This window comes from Colobus angolensis, unplaced genomic scaffold, assembly GCF_000951035.1.
Source record: "Colobus angolensis palliatus isolate OR3802 unplaced genomic scaffold, Cang.pa_1.0 Scaffold436, whole genome shotgun sequence".
Lineage (NCBI taxonomy): Eukaryota > Metazoa > Chordata > Mammalia > Primates > Cercopithecidae > Colobus > Colobus angolensis.
The window spans coordinates 3,203,023-3,216,283 of NW_012117777.1; the positions used below are offsets into that span (position 1 = coordinate 3,203,023).

General features: G+C 43.0%; 1 protein-coding gene across 1 annotated transcript in view; it reads left to right on the forward strand.

The window, feature by feature from the left end:
• Positions 1 to 662: 662 nt before the first annotated feature.
• LOC105522577 (angiopoietin-1 receptor-like) overlaps positions 663 to 13,261 on the forward strand; it is a gene marked incomplete at its 3' end in the record, with an annotated part of 83,387 nt that continues 70,788 nt past the window's right edge. Inside the window, exon 1 of the mRNA XM_011957118.1 lies at positions 663 to 1,164. Within this exon, the coding sequence (XP_011812508.1) occupies positions 1,113 to 1,164 (52 nt within the window). The remainder of the gene's footprint in view (positions 1,165 to 13,261) is intronic.

Sequence of the window (13,261 nt, forward strand, 5' to 3'; positions counted from 1 at the left end):
TAATTCATATTGTGGAGAAATTATCATCTGGATAAGTGTAGGGTCTCTGATCTCATTTTAGATATTGTACATTCAATGGCTATTTTCATTTTGGCCCGTGTACTCTCTTTGCTCTTATGAGCACTATTTTTATCCCAATCTAATCCTGTATGTTTGTGTTTCTACACAGATTAGTTTCTAAATGTTATGAATAATTTGCTTCTGAAACACCATTGCTCAGTGACTATGAAATCCTTCTCATTACCAAAATCCTTCTATGCCAACTTCTTCAAGAAATTTGATCACCTTTAGATGAATTGTTAATGAAAATTAAAGCTATAGCCAGCAACACGGGTATCTTTGGGCTAATGGCTAACCAACAGGCCATCTGTGTGAAAGAAAACAAGCTAACAATTTTGGACTCTGGTCTCTTGGGGCTACATTGAGCATTGACCTCACCGGTGCTCACTGAAATTAATTGCCTTTCAGGTTGTATTTTCTCATCACGGAAACCTTCTTTTCCCAATTCAAACCATGTGGGTTAAAATGAGAAAACAAAAGCCAAAACGGCTCCCCACACCCAAAAGCTCCTTCTGTCAGAGATCCCAGTAGCCCCGGGAGAGCTGTTAGAAGTCTGAGAAGGATTGGTCATCATCGCATACCATACATAGGTGGAGGGCTTGTTATTCTCAGTTTCCCGCCTATGAGAGGATACCCCTATTGTTTCTGAAAATGCTGACCGGGACCCACACTTCCAACAAAAATTCCTCTACCCCTACAGCAGCAGCAAAAGCAGCAGCAGAAGCAACAGCAACAGATAAGTGTTTTGATGAATTGCGAGATGGATAGGGCTTGAGTGCCCCCAGCCCTGCTGATACCAAATGCCTTTAAGATACAGCCTTTCCCATCCTAATCTACAAAGGAAACAGGAAAAAGGAACTTAAAACTCCCTGTGCTCAGACAGAAATGAGACTGTTACAGCCTGCTTCTGTGCTGTTCCTTCTTGTCTCTAACTTGTAAACAAGACGTAGTAGGACGATGCGAATGGAAAGTCACAAACCGCTGGGTTTTTGAAAGGATCCTTGGGACCTCATGCACATCTGTGGAAACTGGATGGAGAGATTTGGGGAAGCATGGACTCTTTAGCCAGCTTAGTTCTCTGTGGAGTCAGCTTGCTCCTTTCTGGTAAGGTTTGGCTTTATTTTTTTAAAATTAGTATTTTTAAAAACAGAGTTAGTGACTTCTGGTGCTCTCCCCAAATCTCATCAGTGCTGATTAACAAGGGGTGGCTGTAGCAAAGGCACCATTTCTCTGTGAGTCTCCAGCCAATATGTGTGGAAGGATTGAAATGCAAAGTCTCTGTGGCATGAACTGATTTTGTTAGAGTTTGTCTTCTGGGTGATTGGCCCCTGTGTTATAAACTCTTTGAGGACCGATTAAATCATCTTATTTGAAGAGATCTCCTTACTATCATGCATTATTTTCCTGCTCCTCATTCTGGAGTGTTTTTCTTACTGATTTTTTAAAGAACAAACCGGTTTTACCTGCTTTAAAGAAAATCTTCAGTAAAAAATGAAATTCATGCTGAGAAATACAGGGGCCCTTTAAGCAGTGTATAGATTGTCACTGTTTTAAAGAGAACAAAAATGCTTTTCTGTGAAAAGATTTTATATCTACATCCTATTTTAAGCAAATTAATGAAATTGTAGGCTTTTTTTTTTTTCTTGTAGGTCAGGGAGATTGGGGCTATTATAATTTTTGTTTTAGTTTTAAAAATGTTTGCCATCTAGTAATTCATAAAGGGTTTACTGGCCCAAAGAAGCAAAAATTTAGGCAGTTACCAAGATCGTTAACATAGGAGAGTATAGAAGCCTGTTGTAGAGTGGAGGAATGGTTGGCCAGTATGTTTGGATTTAGTGTGTTTATTGCTCAGATACTCCAGATAGTGGTGTGCCTCTGTAGCTCACTCAGCCTATGTGACATAGGCAGAAGGCAGTATCCAAACCTGAACTACAGATCCCAAATACATTATCATTGTCATCAGTCTCTTTTCTTCCGTTTGAAAACATTCTAATTATAATGAAAATTGAATTGATATTGGAGATAAATTTGGGAAAATTCACTAAACTTTATGGATATAGGCTATATTAATAGAATTTGATTCAAGTATACATAAGTATCTGCTATATTTTCTAGATGTTTGAAATATTTTAAATGTTCAAAATACAATCCAATTAAATAACAGAGTTGAATACAATTTATTTTATAGCTCTCAACCAACATATTGAGAATTTAATAATATTTTTAAAAGTAAGAATGTGTAACACAAGTTGCTAAAAATTAAAGATTTTAGGTGGCTTCAGTATTTATATGGAAATTGTATAAATAATGTTGACTTCTCCAATAATATGTACCTTTAAATAATTACCATGATTCCATTTTTGATTTTCTTTTTTTCTGAGTGCCATTATTTACCAGTGACATGAAATCTGAAACTGATTCTATACCAGGGATTATAGTGATGTGAAGCCCAGATGTCTAGAGTTTCTCTGAGGTACTTTGTAGGTTAAGTAATACACACACAACAGTTTTCATTCACTTACCCCTAAAGCAACTATGTTATAGCACTGTGCAATACAGGCTTAGAAGAATTGTCATCAAACAAAAAGGTCATGTGGCCAAAATAGTTGCTCCATGTCTAGACCTTAGATCCTTGAAAAAAAACAGCACTGCTTTTAAAAGGGAGAGGACCAAGGGAGGAAGTAGGTCATATTCTTGTTAGGAAGGGTGACACTAGCAAGGTTAGTTTCTGAGGTAGGTCTGTTGTCTTGATTGTAACTTGCATTCCTAGTCTAAGCTTCCATGAGCCTGACTGCTCGAGGCTTGGTAATTGCAACGAGAAGAATCCAGCTAGATCATGTCCACAGCTATAAGAGCGCATTCCTCTAGTCAAACTCCTGGTAGACTACAGCAGTGGAGCAAGGCGCTTATGGCTTATAGGTTTATCTCTCTAGTCCAGTGGGTTGTTTCTCATTTCTTTTTTCTGAACCCACAGACTGAAGAAAGAAATGCCACTTTTTTCAGTGAAGGTGGCTGTGGATGGCAGAGTTGCTGGCCCATAAAATGGCTGCAGGAGGTGTGTAGGTCTCAGAAGCTCCTCACAAATATTCCTAGATTCTGTTGCTTCCCTTTCTGACTTGAAAATCATTGCTAACTTCAGGTTTCAAACAGTTTCTATTATATTAGCTTTTCCCTACTCTCCTATCCTCATCAAACCAGGCTGCTCTCTTTAAAGAGTTGTATACGTAGAAAACTAACAAAAAAATCACTGATTTATCGTAGTATCTTCTACATGATCAACACTGATCTAATAGGAAGTCTCTAGTCTCATGCCTTCATACCCCTTTTACTGTGTCGCTTGACTTTTTTTTTTTGCTTTTGAGGTGGAGTCTCGCTCTGTCGCTCAGGCTAGAGTATAGTGGAGCGATCTCGGCTCACTGCAACCTCTGCCTCCCAGGTTCAAGCGATTCTGTGCCTCGGCCTCTCAAGTAGCTGGGATTACAGGCACCTGCCACCACCATGCCTAGCTAATTTGTTGTATTTTTTAATAGAGAGGGGTTTCACCATGTTGGCCAGGCTGGTCTTGAACTCTTGACCCCAAGTGATCCGCCCGCCTCGGCCTCTCAAAGTGCTGGGATTACAGGCGTGAGCCACCACGCCCGGCCTTGTCACTTGACATTTTAAATAACAACTGGATTCAGGGATAGCAGACATGTTGTCTGGAGTGGCAGAGGAAACAGTTGTAAGGTCAGGGAAGTGCTCCCAGATGAAACCTCCTTGTTAGGGCTGGTCTCGGAAGGCTAGTGTCAGGTCTGAGTAATCAAGGGTGGAGGTCTGGAAGCTGGGATCAGAGACACCCTTTGGAATTATTCTCAGAAGGAGCTTGCTTTTTTCACAGATGCTCCCTTCCAAGCATTGTCTTCATTGTTAGGTCTCAGCATTTCCCTTTCAGCCCTGCCCTGGGAGAGCTTCCTGGAAGAGCCTAGTTCTTCCAAGGCGTCTCTCTAGGAGGGAAGGAGTCTTCCAAGTTCATCTCAAAGGACTATGTGATGTTCTCTGGGGATTTAGGTGGGTGGGCTCTAAATTCTTCTGAAATTATCAGTTTGCCTCCTGAGCCTCTATCTCCCCAAAAGATATCTGTGTGATTGTATCACCTGCTTATTCTCTGTAGCTGGCTTACTGGTGAGCTCACAGAATCAGGATTTAAATAGAGTGTTCTAGGCTGGAAGGGTGGAAAACCAAAACAAAAAGATACTGTTTCAAAACAGACAAATGTCAAGTTCTGTGTTTGGGTTTAAGAAATAAATTATGTATATTTAATGTGGGAGAGACCCGGTTTGTTGAAAGTTCTTGTGAATGACACCTAGGTTTTGGGGATACACAAAACTCATGGAAGCCAACATATGCTCTGCTTGCTAAAAAGGTAATGTATAAACTGTAATGTGTTGCATTAGCAGAAATATAAAGTCCAAATCAGAAATGGTAATCACTTCACTTAAATCTACTGCTTAGAGCACATCCATGAAACACTGAAGACCTGAGAAATTTAACAGCAAACATAGCAGGCAAACTGAAGGAGGAAACATGGATTACGAAGTCAAAGCCCTAATTGGATAGCCATAAGCAAGTTTTTTAATTTCTCTAAGCCACATTTTTCTCATCTTTTACGGATGAAATACCCATTTCCAGGGTTGTGATGAGAATCAAATGTGATAATGCCTGTGAAATGCTTAGCCAGTAAGAATGCTCTTAATAAATGAAGCTTGGAACCAGATGCGGTGGCTCATGCCTGTAATTCAGCACTTCGGGAGGCCGAGGCAGGTGGATCATGAGGTCAAGAAATCAAGACCATCCTGGCCAACATGGTGAAACCCCATCTCTACTAAAATACAAAAATTAGCTAGGTGTGGTGTTGTGCACCTGTAGTCCCAGCTCCTCAGGAGGCTGAGGCAGGAGAATAGCTTGAACCCAGAAGGTGGAGGTTGCAGTGAGCTGAGATCACGCCACTGCACTCCAGGCTGGTGACAGAGCGAGACTCCATCTCGAAAAAATAAAATAATAAATGAAGCTAGTGTAATTAAAAGAGAAGTGTTACCATGAGAACTACTGTGCTAGTCAAGACTGATCTGATCTGCCCCAGGATGTAAGAGAATCATTAACATTCATAGATGCTGTCTCCTACAAAACCGCAGCATAATCCAATCTCTCAAATTTTGTGCTGGCCAATTCCTACTTAATAAACCCAAACACTTTGCCAACTACCCATCTACCATCCCCTCACTTATCCATTTATCCCTGTTTGTATCTTGTCTGCTTCAAGCAGGCCCATCTCCACAATCTGCGCATTCTTTCCTCTTGGCTCTTGTTCATGCTGTTCCATCCATTTAGAAATGACATCTTTCATATCTACTCCACAAACACAACTCAACTCAATTTGCCTGGGCCAACTCTTCCTCCTGATAGTCTTCCCCTAAGTTTAGGCTCCTTTACCATGCAGATTGTGTCTTTGAGCTTTGGGCAGCCAGATTTAGCCCAGTTAGCCTCTAAATCTCTCACAACAGATATTATTTCTTTTCTCATTAGTACATGTATTTAATATTTAGTAATTTTTGTTGAATGGAGTTTTATGGTCACAGTAAGAAAATGTTGGTACTTCACAGCAGACCTGAAAGGAAAAGAGAGCATTGTAGAAAGGATCTCAGTAACATCGAAATAATAATATTGCATTGGGCCAGGCACGTTGGCTCACACCTGTAATCCTAGCACTTTGGGAGGCCGAGGTGGGCGGATCACGAGGTCAGGAGTTTGAGACCAGCCTGACCAACATGGTGAAACCCCTTCTCTACTAAATATACAAGAGTTAGCTGGGCGTGGTGGGGCGTGCCTATAATCCCAGCTACTCGGAAGGCTGAGACAGGAAAATAGCTTGAAGCCAGGAGGTGGAGGTTGCAGTGAGCCAAGATTGTGCCACTGCACTCCAGCCTGAGCAACAGAGCAAGATTCCATCTCAAAAATAAATAAATAAATATTAGGTTGGTGAAAAGTAGTGGCAAAAACTACAATTACTTTTGCACCAACTTAATAGATCAATTTTATATATCTTGTAAATGATACTCTCAAAAGTTTAGCTTATATTAAATGTTTGATATAAATAAAGTTGAAAGAAAGTTTCTTCTGTTAGGCGTGAAACATAAAAGATATACTCATAAAAGTGGGTCTAACCAAGGCCTTACTTAAGATATGAGGCATTGTACGATTGTTGAATATTATGTATAACATATGCGTATTTTCTATTCAATAGATATTTATTGAGTTATTGCGTGCCAATTATTCATTCATTCATTCACTCATCTATCCTTTCAACAAAAAGAAAGACTTATTGAGGGTTTCCTTTGAGCCATGTACCATCCTGGAAACTAGGAATATAAATAAGGATGAATCATTTTTTCCCCTTGCTAAGCTCACATTTTAGTGGGAAAAATGAATATAGGCAGATGAATTGTAACATGTTGTGATAAACGATTTAATAGAGATATTACAACAAATAAAGGTGTTTACAAAATCTGAGCTTTTCAAGGGCCATAAAAGTTTTTATTGGGTCCAATCATACAAAATGAAATTGCAACATCTGAATTGAGCATAAAGGTCTGGTGCAGTGACTCACACCTGCAATCCTAGCATTTTGGGAGACTGAGGCAGACGAATCGCTTGAGCCCAGGAGTTTCAGATCAGCCTGGGAAACATGGCAAAACCCCATGTCTCTACAAAAAATACAAAAATTAGCCTGGCATGGTGGCACGTGCATGTAGTCCCAGTTACTCAGGAGGCTGAGGTGGGAGGATTGCTGGAGCCTGGGAGGTCAAGGCTGCAGTGAGCCATGATCATACCACTGCCCTCCAGCCTAGGCAACAGAGCAAGACCCTGTCTCAAAAAAACAACAAACAAAACCAAATTGAATATAAATATTTAATTAAACGTATAAAAATATGGAATGTCAACTAAAGAAAATGAGTGGTATTTTGAAAACAACTTGTAGGTTGATTTTTCTCTCTTTGCAAGAACTCCTAAATAGTTGTGAATATTGCCAAAAGTTATGTCCAGTTATAGTTATCGGTTGCTCATAGCCAAATGATTTTAAAACCAAGATAAAAAGGAAAAGGGAAGAAAGGACTTCCCATTAGAGGGAACAACCTATACAAAGGGGGTGCATATAAAATAGTAGGGCAGGCTTGAGGAAGCTGAGTGAAGCTGTAATGTAGGATGGAGGTAGAGAATTAAAGTGGGGGTCAGATCACAAAGGGCCTCAGGCCATTTTAAGTAGCTTGTAACTCATTCTGTACATGTTGAAATTTAGCAGCGTGTTTGTTCCATCGTGTCATATATCAGATTTAAGTCTTGAAAAATTCACTCTAATAATAGTTTTCAGAATGGATTAACATGGTAGAGACCATAGGCTGGGACCAACTTGGCCTCCTAACATTCCAGGCAAGAGGACTGTGAGGATAACAGGGGGCTTGAGAGAGGGTTAGGGGGTGAAACTGCAGGAATTAGTGATTGGTTGCATATGGAAGGTTGAGAGGGAGGGAGGAGAAGAAGTCATTGCTCCAGCATTCTGATTTGGATAATGGTGGTGCCATTCAGTGTGCTGGGAAACATGGCAGGAGGAATTGGCTGGAGATGGGCTGGGATAGGCAAATAATTATTTTGTTCATGTTGATTTTGAGGCTACATGTAAAGAAAGGGTTTTTTTTTGTTTTTTTGTTTGTTTGTTTGTTTTTTGAGATGGAGTCTTGTTCTGTTGCCCAGGCTGGAGTGCAGTGGCACAATCTCAGCTCACTGCAAGTTCCGCCTCCCAGGTTCAAGTGATTCTTCTGCCTCAGCCTCCTGAGTAGCTGGGATTACAGGCACCTGCCACTGCACCCGGCTAATTTTTGTGTTTTTAGTAGAGACGGGGTTTCACCATCTTGGTCAGGCCTATCTCGAACTCCTGACCTCATGATCCACCTGCCTTGGCCTCCCAAAGTGCTGGGATTACAGGCATGAGTCACCACGCCCGGCAGTAAAGGAATATATTTGTCAAAATTTGGCTCTCCAGATCTGAAGCTCAGAGGAAGGGGACTGGGCAAGAGATTGAGATGTAGAAATCTTTGGTATATGGTAAGTGAAGCCACGGGCAAGGATATATTTCAAAATTGAAATGAAGGGACGAGAAAGAGCATATACCCAAAAATTTGATGAAGGAGAAACAGGTAAGGATCTGACAGGAGAAGCAAAACCAATGACCTTCCTATCCTGGGACTTTAGAGAATTGCTGCTGTAGCAGCCACGGAAAGCAATTTTTTTTTTTTTAGATGGAATTTCGCTCTGTCGCCCAGGCTGGAGTGCAGTGGCACAATCTTGGCTCACTGCAAGCTCCGCCTCCCAGGTTCACACCATTCTCCTGCCTCAGCCTAAGCCTACCATGTAGCTGGGACTACAGGCGCACACCACCACGCCTGGCTAATTTTTTGTATTTTTGTAGAGACAGGGTTTCACTGTGTTAGCCAGGATGGTCTCGATCTCCTGACCTTGTAATCTGCCCGCCTCGGCCTCCCACAGTGCTGGGATTACAGGTGTGAGCCACTGCGCCCAGCTGGAAAGGGAATTTTAAGAAGAAGACAGTAAGATGGGGGCAGCCGAGTGATAGCCTCCAGGCCTGGCAGGGGAGCACCAGCCTGCAGGTGTGTTATTTTACAGAGAGCCAGCTGCACCAGCAGCATCACCAAACCAGAGCTGGAAGGGAGCAGCTGACTTCACTCCTGGCTTTCAGGAAAGGGAATGTCTAAAGTTGCCTCCCTTATTTTTGGAATTTTGAACTGATAACCCTATTCCTACCCATCTGGCCAGACAATTCCTTAACTCGCATTACACGTGCAGAATGAGTTTTAGATCTAGCTATGACCGCTTCCCCCAGCCCCACCCCCATTGCCCCCTGTTGTTCCTTCAGGAATCTGATCATCCTTCCCAAAGGCTGCAGGAGCAGGTGTGAAGACGTGGATGTGCCAGATGGGCAGAGTCCTGACACTTTTCAACACATCTGCTGATGAGAGGGAGTGCATACCCGTTGCTTGGTGGCTTCATGTCTCATGTGGTATGGGTGTGACAAAGAGAGGGAGAACATTTGGACTAGCCAAAGGAGCCAGTCAGGCATGGGGTTGAGGGGCATCGTGGGTGGCTGCCATTTGCTCTCTGCTTGTCACAGCCCCTTGCCCAGGGCTTGACCAGTGAGGTGTATGTGCTGGTCACACCCATCTCAGCAGATCTGTCAGCTTTCCCGCTTTTGTTAAAGGGTGATATCATGCTTCCTGGGGGGAGCACTGGAAGACAATGCTCAGCCACTTTCCTCCAGATACAATAGGCGGAGTCAGGAAGGCAGTATTGACATTGCTGGGGCTGGGGAGGCACTCACTGCTCTGTGGCCATCAGATGGTGAACCAGCTTAACCTTGGCACACAGGGCCTGGGCTGTGCAAGGCGTCTGGCTGCAGAGCCAAAAGGGACTCCACCCTGGGGACAGGAGTGCTTTAGACATCTGGGAATCTGGGATGGGCTTCAAATTCTCATCCCTGTGTCAGAAACAACCACAAAACAATAAGAGTACCAGTAATAACAAAAACGACTACCCTGGGTTGAATGCCTCTATGTGCCAAGTGTTAAATATGATTTTTAATATTTCACAACAACTTTGCACAATAGGTATTATTATTTGTTTTTTTAATAGACAGGGAAACCAAGGTTCACAAAGGTTAAGTGATGGTTTAAGGTTAAAATGTAGTGACTGGCCAGGTGTGGTGGCTCATGCTTGTAATCCCAGCACTTTCGGAGGCCGAGGCAAGGAGATGGCTTGAGCCCAGGAGTTCAAGACCAGCCTGGGCAATATAGGGAGACCCATCTCTACAAATAATAAAAATATTGGCTGGGTATGGTGGCACACACCTGTGGTCCCAGCAACCCGGGAGGCTGAGATAGATGGATCGCTTTAGCTGGGGGGTTTGAGGCTGCATGAATGTTGTGATCATGCTGCTGCATTCCAGCCTGGGCGACATAGTGAGACCCCATCTTAAAAAATAACAACAGCAAAACAATGGAAAACGACAACGGCGGCCATCCGTTATTTTGGATGCCTAACATTCCAGACTTTCAAGAACTGCCATGCTTTCCCTCCAAGTGATTCTGATGGGTCTGCCAATCACCGGTCACAGAATGTGCCAGCCAACCAACAACAGCAGTTGGTTCAAACAGAAGATGCACAACCCAGCAGGGCCAGTTAGACTCTTTCCCTGGGAATTTATGAACACTTTGAAAGCAAAAGGCTCTCTTTCTTCACTGTATCCCTGGGGCTACCAACTTCGCTGACCACTTGAAATAAGCTCGTCTTTAGTACGAGAGAATGAGGCCAATAACAAAACATGGAACCAAGACAGGCACTCTGATAGCATTTGAGCCCTGGGTCCGAGGATTTTCAAAACCTCAGCCCTGCCTCTTCCAGTTCTGTGAGCCAGTTTCTTTTATTTGTTCGAGCTATTTTGAGTTAACTTCTGTCCCTTGGAAGTGAATCATCCTGACTGACTGCATGTCTCAGTAGGAAATGATGGAGACAAGAGTTATAGTGAAAAATGACCTGAAGCAAATCCTGGGCTCTTTAAAACACTTCACTGTGCTGCCTTCCAACTAGTGTTTCATCGTCACCTCAGGCTAGTTCTTAGAAAATGAAGCTAACAGCATTTCTTCATGTGGTTTTGGGGAAGACTTTAAAAAAATAACTTAAAAATACTTAGTGCCGGTGCATAGTTAGCACTCAGTAAAAATCAGGTGTTATTAAGGTTTGCTTATAAATGAAACTGATGTCTCATATGTTATCTTATGCTACTCCTTTCAAAGCACATTTTCATCCACGAGGGCAGACAACTCATATTCCACGCAGATGAGGCTCCTGGCTTCCCTTGGTGCCCTAAGCCTGGCCTTATAGTGGGGACAAGGCGAGAGAGGCTTAGACCTGTGGGTTCTTGGGCTTCTGTAAAAATGTGGAGAGTCAGGTGGGGAGATTCCTTTCTGTTGCTCAACCAGATTGGGCTCCCAACTTTTTTCTTGCCAGCCTCCAGTTTCCTCTCATTTCTGGGTCTTGACTGATCACAGGCTCTAGGATGATTTGCCATTTGAAGGTTCCCACCTCATTTATCCCAAACCTATTGATTCCTATTTCTTGACAATTTTTTTACTTCAAGTGGAATCTGCCTCACTTGTGACTAAGCTTGTTGGATTTTTGGACCCATCCTGGTGTCTGTGTGCACGTGCATATGTGTGTGTGTGCATGTGGGTGTGCAGGCACATGTGTGAGAGAGAGAAATAGCGCTGCCCCATTTCAGCACATCTTTCCTCTAATTCCACCTGCCTTTAGTCTCAATTCTACTTTGTGTCCAATACCCCTTGCATCTGGAAAGTATGTTGTAATCTTCTGGGGTTGATTTAAACATCCACCTATTCATCATTGCTCCCACTTCAGAATCAAAGAAGAGGGTGGTGGTGGTAGTCGTCGTTGCTTGTGGTCAGCAGCTTTTCAGGAGACAGTCTTTGCCTACCTCACCAGCCTCTTGTGGTTCTCAGTCCCACATACTATGATGGAAGTGTACTCAAGTCATACCAGGCTCTTTGCAGTTTCCAAACATTCATGTTCAAGCATTTGTGCCTTTGTGTATGCTGTTTCCTCTTTCCAGCATGCCCTTGTCACCTCTTCTTCACCTGCTTTACTTATTCATGATTAGAGGTTTAGCTCACGGGTTATATCTTCTAAGAAGTCTTATTTAACCTCCTTGCATGGATTATGGCCCTGCCTTAGCCTGAGGTAAAAACATGGCCTCAAGGCCATGGCATATGTGCAGGTGGATTATGTGGGATAATGATCCCAGCAAGCAAGAGTGAGGGACTAGGGGAATGAAACTCTACAAGGATGCATTATCAAGCTGTCTGCAGCTACAGAAGCCTGGTGCTCCAGACTTTCTGAGGAGCCTTATGAAATGACACTTAGAGCTTCATCTGCGAATGGGGCCAGGCGCGGTGGCTCACGCCTGTAATCCCAGCACTTTGGGAGGCCAAGGCAGGCAGATCATGAGGTCAGGAGATCGAGACCATCCTGGCTAACACAGTGAAACCCCATCTCTACTAAAAATACAAAAAATTTAGCCAGGCATGGTGGCGGGTGCCTGTAGTCCCAGCTACTCAGGAGGCTGAGGCTGGAGAATGGCATGAACCTGGGAGGCGGAGCCTGCAGCGAGCCAAGATTGTGCCATTGCACTCCAGTCTGGGCGACAGAGCAAGACTCCGTCAAAAAAAAAAAAAAAAAAAGAACTTCATCTGAGAATGAAAAGGGGAGCACTCATCTATTACTATTCCCTTTCTTTGTTTAAGGGTTATGTAGATCTAAGAACCTAGCAGGTTACCACAGGTGAGGAAGTAAGATATTCTTGGCTGGGCTCTACGTGAGCTACTTTGAGACTGCACCTGCTCAAAGATCAGAAGTGGCCCTTGCAGCCAGAGCAAAAGCTGGGATGAGGAGAGTTTGCATTGGTGCCTAAGAGGTTTCGGATACAGACACCTTGATACTTGCCTTTGTCCACTTAGAAAGTTTAATTACAATTTACAGTTTACTGGTTGGTTTTGGCCACTGGGCTATGAACTGTGTTTGGCATTTCAATATTTCCAGTACCTGACATGATATACTAGCTGACAAAGAAATGCTTTAATAAATAGCTTTACTGGCCAGGTGCTGTGGCTCACGCCTATAATCCCAGCACTTTGGGAGGCTGAGGCAAGCAGATCACCTGAGGTCAGGAGTTCAACACCAGCCTGACCAACACGGCAAAACCCCATCTCTACTAAAAATACAAAAAAATTAGCAGGGCATGGTGGTGCATGCTGTAGTCCCAGCTACTTGGGAGGCTGAAGCAGGAGAATCACTTGAACCCAGGAGGCAGAGGTTGCAGTGAGCCAAGATTGTGGCATTGCACTCCAGCCTGGGCAAGAGTGAAACTCCATCTCAATATAAATAAATAAATAAATAAAATAGCTTTGCTTTGTATTAAATGTTCTCAAGTCAGGGTCACCTTAAGTGTATTGGTATATACTACTGCTGGCCTGCAAGATGGTTTGTATATATATTTCATAAATAAAAATTTATTTTATAAATA